The sequence below is a fragment of the Loxodonta africana genome, chromosome 19, assembly GCF_030014295.1.
Source record: "Loxodonta africana isolate mLoxAfr1 chromosome 19, mLoxAfr1.hap2, whole genome shotgun sequence".
Taxonomy (NCBI): Eukaryota; Metazoa; Chordata; class Mammalia; order Proboscidea; family Elephantidae; genus Loxodonta; species Loxodonta africana.
The window spans coordinates 14785564-14805551 of NC_087360.1; the positions used below are offsets into that span (position 1 = coordinate 14785564).

The window sequence follows — 19988 nt, forward strand, 5'->3', positions numbered from 1 at the left end:
TTTTTCTCCAGATTTGTTCAAGACCCTCTACTGTGATCCCTGTCAGACCAGTCAGTGGTGGTAGTCGGGCACCAGTTGGTTGTATAGGACAGACCTAATTTCTTTTTAATTAAACTTTTTATCTTCAGATAATTGTAAATTCGCATGCAGCTTAAAGAAAAAACACAGATACCCTGAGTACTCTTCACCCAGTTTCCCCCAATATTAACATCTTGTAAAACTAAAGTACAACATCCCAGTGAGGACACTGACATTAATTCAGTCAAGATAAGAAGCAATCCCATCACCACCCTAGTCCGATTTTTAACCTGTGTTTGGTTACAGCCAATTTAATTTTGAAAAACAGTCTTTCTCTTAGCATAGAGGGAACGAATTCTCAGGACCAGTCACTACATACGTACCCTTCTGCACTTTGGCACCATCTTAATAAGAAGTGACTTGGGAAGTTGACAGGCTCCAGAGGGACTCCCAACTGCCGGGCAATTGTCAAATACAGCAGAGACATGCTGATTGGGATGCCTGTTCTACGGATCAAAACCTAAAGGAGAAAAATGCTTTCAGTTCACAGAGATAAACTATACATTCTCACACTTTCAAGAAGACAAATCTGCTGGGCACCTATGTTGTCAGGCGTGACGGCTGGTTTTGAGGCTTCAGTGGCTTGCCGCCTGTTCTGGTTCAGTCTTCATAAAAAAGAGTTTTTACAATTTTTAATGGTTGAAAAAGGCAATTGAAAGATGAATAGCTTGTGACGTGAGAATTACATGAAATTCAAATTTCAGTGTCCACATAAAAAGCTTTATTGGAGCACAGCCACACTTGTTTTTGTATTATCAGCGGCATCTTTCCCATTACAATGGCAGAACTGAGTAGTTACAAGTTATGACAGAAACCGTAAGTTACTTTCTGGTCTTTTACAAATTTAGGCCCTCCTTCAGTAACTGCATGGTGCAAACGGTTAACACACTCAGCTGCTAACCAAAAAGTTGGAGGTTCGAGTCCACCCAGAGACTCCTCAGAAGAAAGGCCTGGTGAAACACGTCCGAAACATCAGCCACTGAAAGCCCTGGGGAGCACAGCTGTACTCTGACACACAAAGTCGCCATTAGTCACTGTCAACTCGACGGCAACCGATAGCTGGTCTTCCAGAAGGTTAAGGCCACTTTAAGGAAAAGCGTGTAAAATACAGCAAGATAAAACAGCCTCAGGGTAAATATGAGAATGGGGCCAAATCAGGCAGCAAATAAAAAACACGGAAGACGTGTAACCTGGATGTCGCTAGGCCACAGACTTTGTCTCGCCTTTCTGAAGCCAACGCAACAGGCAAAACCTGACCTGTCTCACAGTTTAGTGCCCGTAAGATACAAGCTGACCAAACTGAGTCAGAGAGATATCTACTTCTAGTCAGGATTTTACCTCAAGGGTTCTGATACTGATAATACGCTGGCGAAACAGATAAAATCCTCATCGGTATCCCCACAGTACAGACAAAAGAGTTCTGACGGACACTCAGAGATGAAAAAAGACATGGCACTTGCCCTCAAGAACTGTACACTCTATCAGAGATGAGCTTAAAAACAGATACGCAGTAAAACCTGTGAGAGCCAGAACCTGTGTAAGGTGGAAACCTGTTAGAGAAGGAAAACACAAATATTTTCCACTAACAGAGAGTGAAAGAAAAGTGGTAAGACTGCACCCTGTCAAAGGCGGAAAAATTGTGCGACCCGGAAAAACAAGGCAGTCCTGTCGAGTTCTGGCTCTCCCAGGTATCACTGTAAAAACACCCATTTATTCAACAATCTTAAGTACTGATATGTTGCAGCACTGGAAGAGTTAAAGCTTTACAACAAAGGACACTCTGGGTCTTTTTGTTTTCTGCGTAAACAACTTAAAGGATAACCTGCCACATGACTTTATACTTGTGCACTTCACCCTGGTTTACTGGACTAGGTTATAGGTTATTTTAATTGGGTGAAAACTACCTTCTACCTCACAAGTCTTTGGAGAGATTCAAAAGTATATGCCATGCGCTACTTACAAACACAGCACATTACAAACGAATGTCATTCTTTCGTCCTGGTTTCTCAGCTGATGTGTTTTCTCCCCAAATTCAGGACACAGACATTTACCTGGTGCATATATAAGTTTAGGGCGTTATAGTAGTCCATTCGATTCCCCTTGAACTTGAGCTGATCATAAAGCACATAGTTGATGGCATCCAGCACCTGGCTCTGGAGTTCTATCTCCATTATCATGCAGGATTCGCCTGAAACACAGAGATCTAGTCTGAGGACACAAGCAAACAAAGCTCATGACCAGTGCCCCAAGCTGCCCACGACATGCAGACACTGGCAGTTTCCTCACAATATTAGTCAAGGGTTGCCAACCTAGGGAGCAGAAGAGACTACGTATTTACAGTCTTTTTTATATATATTATCCAGGCAAGGTGGCTGGTTATGTCATCAACCACCTTTTTCGTGACGTAATAGGAACGACACTACAGAGCCTCCCAGAGTGACCAACTCCACTCTCTTTTCCAAGTACGGCTGGATCTGTGAGCCATTCCACACCTGCCTTGAAGGCTAAGCTGGGGTGGCGACTGTTTATGCCCCGGAGAGTTTTGCAAACAAGTTCTACGATGCTGTTGATCTGGGCCTGGATGTCTCTGAGGCTGATGTCGGAAAGAGGGTTGCAATATTGATCGATATACACAGCGCCTGAAAGTGAACACACAACAACGAGTATGAAATGAACTCTTATTCTTTGCCCTTAATGACCTACCATTTACCCCCGACACCCCGAGCCGTCCGTGGCTCTCCACACCATTCCCCAGTTTACCTCCGACACCCTGAGCCGTCCGTGGCCCTCCACACCATTCCCCAGTTTACCCCCGACACCCTGAGCTGTCCGTGGCCCTCCACACCATTCCCCAGTTTACCGCTGACACCCCGAGCCGTCCGTGGCTCTCCACACCATTCCCCAGTTTACCCCCGACACCCCGAGCCTTCCGGGGGTCTCCACACCATTCCACCAGAAAAGCTTCATCTTTCGGACACCAGAACTTCCTGCTAATATACTGAGAAGCGACTATAAAAATTTTCACAACAAAGGAACTTTCACTTCACTTTTTTTTTTTTTTTAAATAACCTAAAACATCTCGGAAGTCACGGACTCAAAAAACTTCACGATGTATGGCTTAGCCCCACATTCTGCTACAAAGAGAAACAAATGCTATAAAGATCTTTTCAAGCTACGTCACTCTCCCCATAACTCTCATAGCTCAAAATCCAACATTTCTCAAAACATGATAGCATAACACATGATTTCAACTTTAAGCAGGTGAAATCACTCAGTGACAGGATACGCCATTTCAACAAATTATACATCTCAAGGGTGAAATAGTAAATGGACTTGAGACAATAACCCTACTTTCAAATTAGATAAACAGTTCCATTCAGGAACCTGAAGCCAAGAAGACGTTCAAAGCCCTCTGGAGACATTTTCTTTTGAAAACCACCACTCTCCACTGCCTTATGTAATTTCTTAACAAGTGACTGAGGGCTAACTTGATTGCTTGATTAGAAAACGTTTTCACTTGGGAATCTAGTCATTGTAAATTCACGAGGTCACAAACCAATTCAGGATCTTCACTCCTACACCAACACCCCAAGAAGCTGAAAGCAGCTGAATGGGGGTCAAGAGACCACGGTCCCAGTCCCGACTTTGCCACTTACCAGGAACTGACTCCTGGGCCTTCTTGGACCCAAGTTTCCCCGTGTCAGTACCAGTTACTGACAAGTCGATTCCAACTCATAGCGACCCCACGTGTCAAGAGTAGAACTGTGTTCCACAGAGCTCTCAGTGGCTGATTTTTCAGAAGGAAACTCCCAGGTCTTTCTTCCAAGATGTCTCTGGGTGGAGTTGAGCCACCAACCTCCTAGTTAGCAGCTGAGCAGGTTAACCATTTATACCATTCAAGGAGTCCTCCCCATCTGTAGGATGAGGGAATTTGTGCTGCACTTCTCTAAAGCCTATCCCTTCCTAATACTACAATTTCTGGACTCCATCAAGGGCACTGGCTTTATTCTAGTCCGTCACTAAGGACTCAACCCCTGGAGCCCACTTTCATTCATTCAACTACTTCAAAACCTTCTGTGGCTTCCCAACACCTACTGGACTGATTTGATGGATTATTTGAAAATAATAATGCAACTATGTATTTACAAAATGAATCACATGTTTTCCTAAACAAGCTACAGAAAAAAAAGCTTGTTGAACTATTCCTGACTGGAATAAGAGAAGATACGATTCTCAAACCTAGCACTCGTATAGAGGATTTCAGGGTGGTGAGAATATTCTGGACCAATGGCACAGTGGTTAAGAGCTTGGCTGCTTAACCAAAAGGTCAGGAGTTCAAATCCACCAGCTGCTCTTTGGAAAAACCTCCTCTGTCCTATAGGATCGATATGAGTCAGAATCAACTTGACAGCAACAGGTTCGGTTTACGGGTTTTGAGGATATTTTATTTTAATAAAACTGAAACCAATTTTCCGTTTCCTTTTGGATGATATGAGAATTTCATACCATCGACAAGAATCTGCACTAGGCATTGTAAAATAAATAGCCATTATTACCCCAAGCCTCTGCGCGTGAGAAACCTAGTGACTAGCTGGAGGAACAAAATATACACACACGGAACAGAAATGGTGTAAGGGGAGTTACTACCAAGAATTCCTGTGGTAGCTCTGAGGCCAGCTGGAGTTGTCAGTGAAAACTTAATTGAAGAGGTGAGACATGAGCTGACCATTGAAAGGTGAGGACGAGTTTCGAGAGGGAACTGTAAGAAGAGGGCTGCTACAAATGAGGATGTGAAGCCAGAAATATCTGTAGGGCTCCAGTGAGGACGATGGCCTGGCTGTGGCAGATGGAACATCCCGGAGAGTAATGGGGAGAGGGTGTGGCATTGGGGGTAGGACCAGACTACGGAGGGCACTAAAAAACAGGCAGAGATCTTGTAAGAAAAGGCAATCAGTTGGCCACACTGCAGGTTTCACAGGGGGTGGTGGAAAAGCCGGGTTTCAGACGGAACTGGCCCTGGTGTGCTGGCTGACCTGAAGGGGTGAGGACTGTGAAGGTGTATATTTACTTAGGAAGCTGCTGCAGGGAGAAGTGGTGATGGTCTGGACAGGAACAGTAACAGAATGGAGACAGGACTATGAGAAGCAATGGGAAGACAAAAATTAACAGATTGGGTAAATCACCAGGAGAAGCGAAGGAAAGTGACTAAAATGGAAATACCCTTATTTCATAACAATTAGCTACGGGAGTGTTTGTGTAATATTCTAGGAGTCAAAAATAGTTTAAAAAAATAAGTCACATTTTGTTCCTATTCAACTTAGCAGGAACAAAAAGTTATTTCCTTCATTTTACCTGTCTACTCAACTTCATCCTCCTCATTTCTCATTCTCAGTGAGCAGACTCACTGAGGCACAAGAACATTTGGTCCTCATTAAACTTGAGCTCAAAGAGATTAAGGGATTTGCTCAAGGTCACATGGACACAGAACTGGATACATTTCTTTCTGGCTTGGAGATGATGCTTCACAGTTTAGAAAAACAGGGAATTAACCTCACTAGATGACTGGGTTTAGACGAAGTATCAGTCTTGTGTTCTGAACCAATAAAACACCTTTAGAAAATACAGTCTAAACCCTCAATGAGATGGACTGACACAACAGTCACAACAATGGGCCCAAACATACCAACGATCGTGAAGATGGCACAGGACTGGGCAGCGTTTCGCTCTGTTATACGTAAGGTTGCCATGAGTCGGAGCAGACTTGATGGCAACTAACAACAATGAAAATAAAGATTTTGACAGACTCTTAGCTGAAAATTTAACAGACCGTACAACTCAACTTTCAGAAGCCCACGCAGCGGAGTTTTTCCCCCCTGCTTTACCGTCAGGGACAGGGTTTCCACTACTGATCTTAAAGACGACTCAGCTCCTTACAGCAACAGTGTTGTCCACGTGTATGGGAAAGGACCCACCTTCAAGATACGACTCATAGTCATCAGGCTGCTGAAGAAAAGCCTTGAGATTATTTAAAATTTTCTGTTGTCGGAGATAATAAAGAATTTTCTTTGCGTAATATTTCCAGGTCAGAGCTTTTCTACGAAAGCAAACAAACGTTAAAAAGCCAAGTCAGTAACAACTGAGGTTAGAAAATTTCAATTCTTTTTTTATTTCACACCTGTAATACCATGGTAGAGTCTACTTAACGAGAAAAACAGAACCGGTCTATGATGATACAGTACTTACTATGAAGGAAGTAGTACAATTTAGGACTTTGTATTTGTCATAGAACACTAAATGAGCTGTACTGAAATTTGAGTAACTGTTACCTGTCTGACTTCAGATTACCTGCCTACCTTTGGTAGAGGAGCTGAGATCTTAATCACTGCCCTGATGGTGCAGTGGTTAAGTGCTCAGCTGCTAGCCAAAAGGCTGGTAGCTTGAATTCACCAGCCATTCCACTGGAGAAAAGCTCTGGCGATGTGCTCCTGTGAAGATTGACAGCCTAGGAAACCCCATGGGGCAGTTCTACTCTGTCCTATAGAGTCACTATGAATCAAACTGACTTGACGGCAATGGGTTTGGTTTTGCAAAAGGAAATGAAAGAGAAGTCTGAGAAGTCAGGTGAGCTGGGAGAATTGTAGGAGATGGCTGTAAGGTGTTTCAAAGCCTTTGCTGGTTCCTCTCGTTCTCTGGGGAGCTCAGGCCTTGCACCTCTTTTTTCGTCCATTTATACTCACTGCCACGCTAACCTCATCTACTCTCAGGGTTTCAAATACCATCCACATTGACAAGCCCCGATTCATTTTACAGTCCAGATCCTTCCCCGCAAGCCAGGACTGCATATGCAACTCCTACTCCGCAGCACACTGGGATATCTGGGGAGCACCTTAAACCTCCCTTCCCGTAGTCATCTCCGTCTCAGATAAAGCAACTCCATTATTCTAATCAGGCCCAAAACCTGGGAGTCAGCCTTAGACTCCCTGCTTTCGCTCATAAGCCACCTTCAATCCATCAGCCAACCCTATTAGCTCTACCTTCAAATCGTATCAGAGATGCGCACACTTCTCACCACCTCCTGCTACTGCCCTCACCCAAGCCACCAGCGTCTTCTGTCTACGTTATGGCAACATCCTCCTAACTGTGCCTCCTGCTTCAGAGCTTGCCCCACGACAATCCATTCTCAATATGGCAGCCAGAGGGCTCCAGTTAAAACGTTAGGTCGCAGTCTCCTCTGCTTCAAATTCTCCAGTGGTTTCCCACCTCGATCAAAATAAAAGCCCAAGATCTAACAATGACCTCTAAAAGGCCCTTCGAACTCTCACCCCATTATCGCCCTCGCCTCAATTCCTATTACCCCCCAGGTCAACCACTGGAGTCACACTGGCTTCCCCACTGTTCTGTCAACATGCCTGGCTGGTGCTCACCTTATGCCTTCGCACTGTCTGTTCCCTCCGCTTGGACCACTCTCTCCCTGTAGATCTGCAGTCTGTTGCGTCACCTCCCTTTAGGTTTCATCCCATATGTCAATTTGAATAAGGCCCCCTACCCTAGTTAAAATTACACCCACCAGCCCCCACTCCCTTGTTCCCTTCCCTGACTACTACTTCTCTATTCAATCTATCATTTTCCAGCATGATATATTCTATTTATTGTGCTTAGTGCTTATCTCCCCAAAGAATGTATGCTCCCTGAGGGCAGGGTTGTTTGCATTGTTCACTGCTGTATTCCCAGGGAACTACATCTGGCTCACTACAGGCACTCAATAAATACTTGCTGAGTGAATTAAATCTTTTTCTAGGTCTCCCGAAACTACATGGGGATTATGGGGAGTGGAGGGAGACGGTGAGTAACTGATCTGTCTGACTTGATGAAGAAACTAAGGACCCCACTTTTCAGTAACGAAAAGAGAAAACCAACAGAGCTATGTTTTGCCTCCTTCTCAATCTGAGTCGCAAACACCCTTGTTCCAACGCTCAGGCCAAGAAACAGATCTTTATGGACATCCCAGAAGCCCTGTATGGGCCCCCTCCTGACCTCCACAGTCACCACGACCAACACTTCTGTCGTAATCACCTTCTTGAGTTTCTTTATGGTTTTATCACCAAATGTGTATCCCTAAACACTCGAGACTAGTCCATTTCAATGTCTTATCTACGGGATCCCCCTCCGTCTTTGCTTTTTCCCCCTTGCACTTTCAGGAAACCAGGTTCTTTGACCTGTAGTTGCCCACAGTTGGGAACTGCTGATTGCGTCCACATGGCACAGCTTAACATGTTCTTGTCTTCTGAATTTCCTGTAAATTGGGTGCAGAGGTTTGATCCAATTCACAGTGCATTATCTGGCACAAGGACTTCACAGGTGGTAGTGTGCTCTTCCATCAGTCTTCCAATAAGGCCTGATTGTCTCTCTTTGTGATGCTAGCAGCCACTGCTACTCACTGCTCAAGTCCACTAATTGGTTAGGGGTTACAAAGCGGTGACATTCTAAATAAATTATTCCTTCTTCATCCATCAGCTGGAATACCTCTATAAAGTGAAACTTTATCTACTATTTGGTCCCCTGGTGGTATAGAAGGGCAGGATAAATGCTCATCTCTTTCTTTTTATTGACCAATTTTCAAAATAATGATTTCAGTTTCTATTATCTTCCAAAGGTGACCAATAGTTGCTACTGTTCTAAATATCATTACAAACTCACGGAGTTAAATACACTTGATGTGTTTCAATCCATTCCAATTATTCACACTGACGTTTGACATGTCACATGTTTGCCAATGGAAGCCTCTGCATGCTGGACCCTGAATACTTCTGACGTGAACTTCAGGGAGCTTCCCTGCTATCTGGTGTAACAAAATGATCCAGGCTCATCTTTTACAGTTCTTAACCAGGACCTAGAATCAGTCATTTCTGCAAATCACTGGCTTCTTTTGGTGGGAAATGGTGTATTAAGTCCACAATTTTGTTGTTAGGGAATGACTATTTCTAATGAGTTGGTTGCTGTTTGTAGACATTTTCAGGGGACAGGGCTAGTTAAGTCTAATGTGTGTGTATACATATATACATAATACACCTATATGTATATTTATATAACACATCATACATGTATATTGAAAAGGAGCCCTGGTGGCTCAGTGGTTAAGCGCTCAGCTGCTAACTGAAAGGTTGGTGGTTCGAACCCACTAGCGGCTCCTCAAGAGAAAGACGTGGCAGTCCACTCCCATAAAGACTACAGCTTAGGAAAGCCTATGGGGCAGTTCCACTCTGTCCTGTAGGGTCACTATGAGTGGGAATCAACTCAATGACAATGGATTTGATTATTATATTTAAAGACAAAATACTTTGAGTTCATACTGATACAGTTTAAATTCAGAACTACATGGTTTTTACCTTCTTCTGTCTTATATCTGTATTGTCTTTCTTCCAGGAGAATCCTGGTTCTCCTAGGGTAGGAGAGGTGACAGACGTAGAATACCACATAATTACTCGTTTGCTTAATTTCACATCTCTCTCATACACACACACCAGTTTCAGAATAACAAGATCAATAGTTTCACTACCATAATGACTCCTGAAAACAGCTAAATATTTTGTATATGTCCACCCCACATTCTCTGCTCGTTTTTAAAACAATCGCACTGTATCTACATTATTAGACCTACAGCCAATACATCCAGTACTTCCTCCCCTACAGCTCTCGTTTAGATTTAATTCTACAAGTTAACATATTTAATGCTCACCACCAATCCTAATGTCAATGTCTCTCTGGTTATTTTGGTTGTTTGAGGCTCATATTCTAACAGATTGCTCAGGAAGGACTCAAGAGCCCCCCAGGTATTGCAAGCTGATATAAGTTTGTCTTCAGCCTTTATATTGGGAAGGCAGTTTGGCTGGATATAAAAATACCTGGCTGATATTTTTCAGCCTTGAGTATCTTAAATATGTTATTCCTTTCTCCACTGATATAGAGCATTGCTACTGAAAAGCTGGAAGAAATCCTTATTTTCTTTCCATTATGAGTGATGTCATTTTTCTTTATTGGATGCCCAAAGGACTTTTCTGTACTGTTTACAAGTCAGTCATTTTACCAGAATATGTCTCAATTTTGGTCATTTTGGGTCAATTTTCTTGGCTACAGCATATGTCCTTACAATCTTTGTTGCAGGATGTACTATTTTTAAGAACACTAAGAACATTATATAGGCAAATAGTTTTCAAATATCCAGGGAGGGAGTTTCAGCAGTTAGGGAAACTACTTTTCTTGTTCCTATGCTTTCCACAGCCAAACCACAAGCACTGGCCAGGAGTGAATACGAACAGGGTCCTTCATGAAAACCAGCACCCCAAAATGATTACAAATATGAGAGCATTCCGTATCCTTTATGAACAACCCTGTTTTGTTGAGTCAGGCCAAAGGGTAACATATTTATGATATTTATTTCTACAAGGATTGTAACGATGCACATTTTTATTGGCTATGCATAGTTCGTCTTTTTTTTTGCCAATCTGATAGGTAAAAAGCTGTTTTTCATTGTTATTTAACATTTCCTTAAATAGAGAATTTAATGGTCTTTTACATGATTGCTAGCTACTTGGATTTGCTCTTGGGGATGTCATTCTCCCATCCTTTGCACACTTCTCTACTCCCTCTTAGAAATTTATGAGTTCTATTGTGGTTTCAATGGGTTACTGACTTTGTTAAGGGGGCCTCCCTAGATTGTACATGAAGCCTCCTATTCACCTGCAGAACTTCCATTGTGGTGATTTTTAAATTTAAGTCGTTTAATCCTCGGGAACTTAATTTTGTACATCGTGCAAATTTTACTTTCTTCCAGATGGATATTCAGTTATGTCTAGTAAAAATCAAAGACGAAGCCTACTGCTGCCGAGTCGATTCCGATTTACAGCGACCCTATAGAACAGGGTAGAACTGCCCCATAGGGTTTCCAAGGAGAAGCTGGTAGATTTGAACTGCTGACCTTTTGGTTAGGAGCAAGCTCTTAACCAACTGTGCCACCAGGGCTCCATATGCCCAGCACCAAAACAAACAAACAAACCCAGTGCCATTGAGTCGTTTCCAACTCATAGGGACCCTATAGGACAGGGTAGAACTGCCCCATAGGGTTTCCAAGGAGAAGCTGGTAGATTTGAACTGCTGACCTTTTGGTTAGGAGCAAGCTCTTAACCAACTGTGCCACCAGGGCTCCATATGCCCAGTACCAAAACAAACAAACAAACAAACCCAGTGCCAATGAGTAGTTTCCAACTCATAGGGACCCTATAGGACAGAATAGAACTGCCCCATAGAGTTTCCAAGGAGCACCTGGCGGATCTGAACTGCCAACCCTTTGGTTAGCAGCTGTAGAACTTAACCACTACGCCACCAGGGTTTCCATATGCCCAGTAACATTTATTAAATAACCCATCTTTCACCCTATGAATTTAAATACATTACTTTTTTATTCTGGGACATGTTTCTGAGTTATTCTTTGAAACTGAAGTGGCGATTTTTCTTTAACCACTGCACTGTTTTGATTATAGGAGCTTTGTAATACGTCCTTATGTCCCAATATCTAGTGATGCAAGTTCCCCATTAAGAGAATCAAAAAAAATTTTTTTCTTGGTTCTTCCTGAAAATTCGTTTTTCTGTGTAAGTTTTAAGACAAGATTATCCGAGTAAACCAACCAAACCCTTAAAAAAAAGAAACTTACTCCCCCCAAAAAACCCTTGTTGGGATCCTAATTGTAACGGTATTCGCTTTATGTATTAATTTTGGGAGAACTGGCATTTTTAAGCTTCCCATTCAAGGCAGTGGGTTATTCAAGGACAGGCTATGTCTTATTTTCTGTTCTTCAATAACATTCTATCATCCGCTAGGAAACCCACTCCCAGGAATCTATTACTGAGAAATGACACTACCAGAAATATCACCATTCACAAAATGGGGAAGAAAGTAGACGGCCTTCAATGACCAAAACCAAACCCAAACCTGTTGCCATCGAGTTGATTCCGACTCATAGCGACCCTAAAGGACAGAGCAGAACTGCCCCATAGGGTTTCCAAGGAGCGCTTGGTGGATCTGAACTGCTAACCTCTTGATAAGCAGCCGTAGCTCTTAATCACTATGCCACCAGGGTTTCTGTCCCTCAATAAGGCAATGATTAAATCATGGTATATACTACCAAATAGTATGTAGTCATTAAAAAAAACTAATTTGAATTTTACCAGCTGATTAGATTTTCAGAAGGTAATACTTTTCTGTATCTTTTATTTTTCTTATTTAACATTAAAAAAAATGTTAAATAAGAAAAATAAAAGATATAGAAAAATATCAACTAAATGATCTCGATTTTGTGAAATAATGACCCCCCTCTCCTCAGACCTCGGCATGGGAGAACATAACCTAGGTCCTTACCAACAGTTACAGGGGTGGGGGTAGGGGAGACCAACGCACATGGAGGGAGGGTGAGGCAGGAAGCAGCAGCTTGAGAAACAACAGCCTGCACTAAATATAGAACCAAAACAACCAACAAACCCAGTATGTATATAACCACACTTAGGTATTTAAGAGTACATACAGATATATGTCAAAAAGGCAAGTCAGCTTTTATTTTTAAGGCTGCACAATACCATTAGACCGTACTTCAGTTCATTTATAGATAAACCAAAACAGAAATGGAAGACCACCACTGCATCTGAACTCATCCAAGGCCTAGAACAGTAACACGTCTTCCTCCCCTACAGCTTTTCCACTAGTACATATCTCTCCCTCCTACACCACCTTAACCATAATAACAAAAACATTTTATACCTGTTTGTGAGGTATTTCACAATGATCTCTCTCTCTTTTTTTAAAAAATAACATTTTATTGCGCTTTTGCTTAAAGTTTACACAGCAGGTTAGGTTCCCCTGTGACGATTTCTACACAAATGGATCGATGACATTAGTTACACTTTTTACACTGTGTCAACATTCTCTTAAATTGTGTTCCGGTTGTTCCATTTCCAGTGCTCTGGTTTCCCTGCCCCCTTATCTTCTCATCTTTGCTGTGAATTACATGTTGGCTTTTTGAACTCATACAGGTTTTTGCTTTTTTTTTAGTAGAGTACCGATCTAACAGGTAATACCCTTTATTTTCTGTTCCTCTGCTTCTCTGCTAAAAGGTGATCTCAGGGGGTGGTTTTGGATCGAGGTTTAAAGAGCGCACAAAGACTTCTCTTTAGGAAGATGCTGAACTAGTCTTCCGGTGATCTTGTATCACTGGTGAAGCTCTCAGAACTTTTAGAGCAGGAAATCTTTTTTCACAGGTAAGCTAAGCTGGAAGCCAGGTCACCTTTTAGGTAACCTGGAAATTAACCCTTGCAGCAGCAAACATAAAGCATAAACAATTTTAAGCAACAATAAAGAGAGAACAGATGCTTCTGAGTTGGAATCGACTGGACAGCAAGGGGTTTCCTCGTCAGGACAGAACCGCTGTAACACTGTCTACTAACTGGGAGATAAAAGAAAGGCCCCACCCAGTGTCTACAATGTGCATGGTCAAAGGAAGATTATTTTTCACCAAAATTTAGAAATTAAAAATAAAAAATTCATTAAATTAAAACATGCCTAAGAAATTATTTTAAAAACAATAAAAAGATTAAATTTATGACAGGTAAATTTGGTGGTGGTAGGTGTAGAGGTGGTATTAAAGGAAAACCTGCTGCTGTCCAATCAATTCCTACTCATAGCGACCCTACAGGACACAGCAGAACTGCCCCATCTGGTTTCCTAGGCTGTAATCTTTATGGCAGCAGACGGCCACATCTTTCTCCTGCAGAGCAGCTGGCGGGTTTGAACTGCCGACCTTTCAGTTAGCAGCCGAGTGCTGACCCACTGTGCGACCAGGTATCTTACTGATATTAAAGGAAAGATGATTTATACTACCCAAAGTTTCCTTAATGGCCTGACCAGGAGTAGGGGCTAAATATCAATTCCCTTTTCTTTTCCAAATACTTTTTTGCAAGGTTTCTTTAAATATCACTCATCTTGGCATATTTACTTTATAGACACGACAACTTTAAAAAAAAAAAAAAGGTAAATATGGCAAGGCATGAAATATTCTGGAATACATGTCCCAGGGTTCAGGCACGTACAAATTCATTATTACAACAAATGAACAAATTCTTCCTAAAGCTGTGTCTTACCTTCCTTCCATATTTAGGATACACACCAGCTCATCCTCAAAAAATATCTCTGGTCCCTCAAGGTTCTCAATGTCACTGAAACCATTACAAGGGACCTATGAAGCAGACAGACAAGTAGGCCTCAATACAGAGTAAGGATTTAGCTGTCCCTCACACACAAATCTGAGTGGCAAACAGAGATGTTCACTTTCACAAACAGGGGAAATAGGTGCCCCCCACTATCTTGTACCATCCACTGTACCGCACATGGAAAGTAACAATGATATATTCAGATCTTGCTGTTACTTGTATATTAACTATGTTTTCACAGACTGAAATTTCTGAAACTGTTTTAAGGTGAAGAAAATTAGATTGCTCTCACAGGTGGACTACAAACACAAAATCTCAGAATTCAAGGTAACTATTTCCAGCCTTCTACATCGTAGTCAACTAGGAGGGGCAGGCTAGAGAGGTAAGAAGAGCACTTTAGGCAACTTCCTTAACATTGTTTTCTCCTTTGTAAATGGAGGTGATATTACATGTGAGCTGTAAGGCCCCCTCAGTTTAATACTCTATTACTTCCACCACTTTTCTTTTTGAAAGTAGCCAGGAAGTTTCAGATCAACCTGGGTGCGTGCTAAGAACACAGGGTCCTGAACCACAGTGAGCACGCACCCATCAATCGGTTTTAGGCATACTCCTGCTATATTCAAAGTCCTTGCTTCAGGTCGAACGATAACGGTAAGTCATCATCATCACAGAAATGCACAGGCTGTTAAAAATGAACACAAAACCAGCTGGCCTAGACGTTGAGGCTGTAAACTAGTAACCCATGGCCAAGTGCATCAAACACATAGCAGAGAGATACATGTGTGCACAAATCCATTTCAGCCAGAACTTAAATTTCTGATGATGAGTGCCTTCAGCCAGGTCGTGGCTTCTCCAAAGTGGAACTAAATTTTGTTCATTCTAATATAAATCAACATTTATGGAAGTGAATTATACTAGAGAGTATCTATTTCTAGTCTCCATGGGGGAAGTTGAAATTTGCCCAAAGTTCAAATTTTTCCTTTCAAAACTTGAAGTCTTCAAAACACTTCAAATTTATGAACTCAATTAGCAGCAATAAAAACTTAGAAAATAGGAATTAATCTTCAGTAAATCGGGATAGTAAAATAAATTAGATTGGCTCTGTGTCTAGAGCCCAAATTGAAATAAATTATCTAACAGTTTGGTGAATTTATAATATCGCTGTGGGTTATTTTCCTGAGTTTCAAAAAGGTATGAGTTAGGAGCTAGTGATAGAGAAATTTCACGAGACATCTTGAAGAAGGGGGAAAAAAAAACAACAAAAAACCACGCATTTCAGCAATTTTTTTTTTTTTAAACTTAAAAGGAATAATGATTGCAAGATAATTTTATTGCGGGAATAATAACTCGATTTATGTATAGCTTTTAATCCTTCTGTTACTTTAAACAAACAAAGCAGTTCACTAACGGTTAGAATCTGCAAAGCCAGAGAGGAGAACCCAATTAATTTCATTCACCCTTCTGGAAAAACAACTGGTGGAAATCTGTAGTGCTCAATCATCGATGATCCCCCAAATTACGAGGAGACTGCAAAAAACATGTTCAACCCATTTGACAAGCAATAATGCCAATCTGGAGTCCCTCCACGTTGTGCTTCGTGTCCCCCTCCCTACCGCCTCCACCCCCATTCTCTCTCTGGCTTTAGAAAAGTAACGCTTTTGTCAAGCAGGGACAAATGACTTCATGTTGGTGGATAGCAGGAAAAGCACACAATGACTCTTGGAGCCATCTGAGTCTGGGCTTGTGAGAGCTGAAAAGGAAGATAATCAAAAAGAACTGGATGAGCTAATTCCTACAGACCCAGACATACAGGACTACCAGGCAAAGGGTTAGTACTCCATCAACGGATCCTTACGTGCTCTGAAAAGAACCTCTTTGAAAATGAGGCTACAATCTTCCGGGCTTCTAACCCTGCTTTCTGTCGAACTTTATATTCCTCCAACCAATTGACGTAGTCGGTGGGGCTGTAGTGTTTCATAAGGGAAGGCCACCTACAAGGAGAGAAACACCCTCTCAGCTTAAGAGACTTGGGATTGCAAAGGCAGCCTGGGGAACCTGGGTGGCAGCAGTATGGGTTAGTAGTGATTAAGGGACCCTGGCTCTAATTCAAACCTCCACCAGGGCCGCACTCAGGCACTCACTCCTGGTGTGACCTTGGCGAAGTGACATCACTGCTGTCTCCATTCCCCATCTATAAAATGGGGACAATAGTAGCACCAACAATAATAACAAGTAACATGTATTGGGCGCCTTCTAAGAGCTGGGCCCTAATGTAAGGGCTTCCCACACATCATCTTATTTAGAAACCACTCTAAGAGGCAGGTCTCATTATCATCACCATTCAAAAGTCCACGAATAAGGCTCAGAAAAAGGGAAGTCACTTCTCCCAAAGTCACTTCTCCCAAGGTCATGAGCGAGTAAGTGGCAGGGCCGAGATTTTATCCCGGGTCCAACATTGAAATCTGCTCTCAACGAACAACCAGGGGATGTTGCGCTCGCTTCCTCCAAGGGCTGTTAGGACCACTGCGTTCCCCGATCCGTGTAAACATTTTAGCACAGACTCGGGCACAAAAGAAGCGCGCAAACTGGATTAGCGGTGACACCGCCATCGTCATCCTTCATGGAGGGCCAGTCTGCTGGCACTTCCAGATGCGCAATTTGGGCACCGGAGGGTCCGCAGCGGCGTGGACCCGCGGGGCTAGCGGCCTGGAGGCCTTTGTTTGTCTGTCCGTCCGCGGGAAAGGGGCCGGGGGTGGGGTCCTGGTGCGGCGGCCGCAGGGAGGGAGGGGGCGGCTGAGGCCCGGCAGGCCCGGGGTCCTGGGGGCGCAGGGCCGGGACTGCGGGCCGCGGGCTCGGGGACGCGGGGAGGGTCGTGGCGCCCGGAGGCGGGGCCGGGGCGGGCTGGCGGCCGGGGCCGCGGGCTCACCTCACCCGGAACTGCTCCTTCCACACCTTCCCGCTACTCTGGCATAGCTCGCGCAGCCGCCGGCAGGTGCTGGAGACGCGGCCGATGTCGGCGGCCGTCAGCGAGCCGCTGCACAGTATGTACTCCAGCACCTCGCCCGGCAGGTTGACCAGGCAGCTGAGTCCCGCCGCGTCCGGCGCGGCCTCCTCCGCCAGCACCGGCACCACCTCCATCGCGCTATCGACCGCTGCCGCCGCCATCTTGTCCGCGTACCTGGGGCCGCCGCGTGCGCGCGCGCCAGGGCGCCCCGGTTCGCCCCGCCCACCCGCCTCAGGGGGCGGGCCCCATATCGCCCCGCCCACTCGTGGCCACAGGCCGGGCCGGGGGTTGCTCTGCGCTGCGGGAGCGGCCAGTGAAGGAAGCGGTCTGGGAAAACGTGCTGTGTCCAGGACCTGTGAAGGGTCTCTAGCCCTCTATTCAGGGGCAATAAGAATAGCAGCCATCTTTCTTATATGTATGCCGAACACCTCCTGTGCATTAGCTGATGGGACCTTCCCAACAACCATGTTGTTGTTGGGGGCAGTAGGGGGCGGGGAGGATTCCGATTCCTGGGAACCCCATGTGACAGGGGAGAACTGCCCTATAGGGTTTCCTAGACTGTAATCTTTACGGAAATAGATCACCAGCTCTTTCTCCCGCGGAATGGCTGGTGGGTTAAAACAGCTGACCTTTCCGTTAGCAGCTGAGCTAACCATTGCACCGCCAGGGCTTCTTGTCCCAACAACCACATGAACTATTATTATCCCTCATCCCAAATCACCGGTGAGGAAACTGAGGCTCAAGGAGGTAAACTGTTTGCTTGGGACCCCTTGCTCTGGGTTCTAATCCACATTCTCTTGACTTCTGCTTTACTGTGTTCTTAACCAGTATGCTGTAATAATCACAAAAAAGTGCCAAGCGCTTTCCATATATGTTTTCAAGGGCTCCTCATTCGAGCCCTATGGGATAGGTACCTTGATTATGCCCATTCTACAGATAAGGAAAACAAGGCTCATAATGGGGTTGGCTCAAAGTCAGAGATAAACAGTGGTATAGCCTGGGTTTCAACCTTCAAAGCAGGGATTACCACTCAGATGTAGGTGGGTACTCTTCTCAGTGCCTACAACTTCTTTTTTTAATTCAACTCAGTTCAGTGCCAGGCCCTGTGCTGTGTGCCCTGGGGATACCGAGGTGAGTAAGACAGAGTTCTTTGCCCCAGGAGCTCAAGGTCCAATTAGGGAGGACAAGCAGGTCTGTTGTCAGTACATGGAGGCTGCCATAGAGAACTCCCCCTAACCTGGAAATCAGGATGCACAGAGAGTTGAACTAGTAATGTCCCTCTTAGTGGATGGGATAGAGCCATGTATGGCTCCCTACTGTGCTTAGAAATAAATCTGAAACCCCTGACATTGTTGCAAAGGGACAAACCCCTGTCTACTACTCCTTGCCTCTATCCAGCCATTCTCTCCCGCAGCAGCCACACACAGCCAGACTGGTCTTCTCTTTCCTCCCCCTTCTGGCCTTGATACACATTCTATTCCTCTGCCCGGAATGTACTTCAAGCCAGCACAGCACTCCTTCTTCTAGCTGTTCTTCCTCTTCCTCTGTAGTCATTAGGTGCCATGGAGTTGCTTCTGACTCATAGCTACCCTATAGCAGGTCTTCCAAGGGGCTATATTCCATTTCAAACCCCTGCTGAGAATTTGCATTTCCAAACCAGATTTACTAAATACAATCACCTGGGGATCTTGTTAAACTGTAGATTCTGACTCAGAAAATCTGGAATGGGAATGCAAATTCTCGGCAGGGGGTTGAACCACGGTTGGAAGCCCTGTCCTATAGAACCCAGTAGAACTGCCCCGGAGGGTTTTCTAAGCTGTTAATCCTTATAGGAGCAGATTGCCAGGTCTTTTCTCTCCTAGAGCTGCTGGGTGGGTTCAAACCGCCAACCTCTCCGTTAGCAGCAGAGCACTCTAGTCCTCAGTTTAACCTCCCTGGATGTCCCCCCTTCCCTCACTCACCTCCCTCCCACACACCAAATACAGCTCTTTCCCAGCACTTTGCAGTCGTGTAGTTATTAATACCTATTTGTTCAACTTGCATCAGAAGCGATTTCAGAATCAAGGCCATGTCTGTTTGAATCACCTCTGGATGCCCAGTTACTGGGCACAGGCCTGGCACATACGTACATAGCAGATTCTCAATAATTACCTGTCGATTGTGTTTGTCTAACCAGCTGTGTGACTAGACCAAGTTACATAGCCTTTCTAAGGCTCAGTTTCCTCATCTGTAAAATGGGGATACTAATTACAGATGAGGAAACCGAGCCTGGTGGCACAGTGGTTAAGTGCTCAGCTGCTAAACAAAAGGTTGGTGGTTTGAACCCACCAGCTGCTCCATGGGAGAAAGATGTGGCAGTCTGGTTCTGTAAAAATCACAACCTTGGAAACCCTATGGGCAGTTCTACTCTGTTCTATAGGGTCTCTATGAGTCGGAATTTGACTCCACAACAATGGGTAATAATGTCTGCCCCCTGGGGCTGTTGTGAGGATTAAATGAGTAAATTCATGTGTAGTATGTAGAACAGTGCCTGGCACACAGAAAGTGCTCGATAAAAGTCTGTTACATTGAAGAGTGTGCTTCTTTGTTCAAGGAGGTACACGAGACAAAATGGGCAGCTCCTGTCTGGAGGCCGGATGAGAAGGCAGAAAGG

At 44.1% G+C, this 19988-nt stretch overlaps 1 protein-coding gene across 6 annotated transcripts in view; it reads right to left on the bottom strand.

Moving 5' to 3' along the window:
• The window catches only part of FBXO21 (F-box protein 21), a 40683-nt gene extending 23175 nt beyond the window's left edge, over nucleotides 1-17508 (bottom strand). For all 6 annotated transcript variants that reach the window (XR_002788001.2, XM_003419276.4, XM_023559462.2 and 3 more), the window contains exons 1-7: nucleotides 17258-17508; nucleotides 16187-16322; nucleotides 14263-14357; nucleotides 6051-6172; nucleotides 2571-2717; nucleotides 2130-2266; nucleotides 402-538 (exon numbers count right to left, since the gene is read on the bottom strand). Coding sequence is in view for 5 of the 6 variants with exons in the window: in XM_003419276.4 (XP_003419324.1) it covers nucleotides 402-538; nucleotides 2130-2266; nucleotides 2571-2717; nucleotides 6051-6172; nucleotides 14263-14357; nucleotides 16187-16322; nucleotides 17258-17496 (1013 nt within the window). In the remaining variant the exon portion in view is untranslated. The remainder of the gene's footprint in view (nucleotides 1-401; nucleotides 539-2129; nucleotides 2267-2570; nucleotides 2718-6050; nucleotides 6173-14262; nucleotides 14358-16186; nucleotides 16323-17257) is intronic.
• Between the last annotated feature and the right edge of the window lie 2480 nt (nucleotides 17509-19988).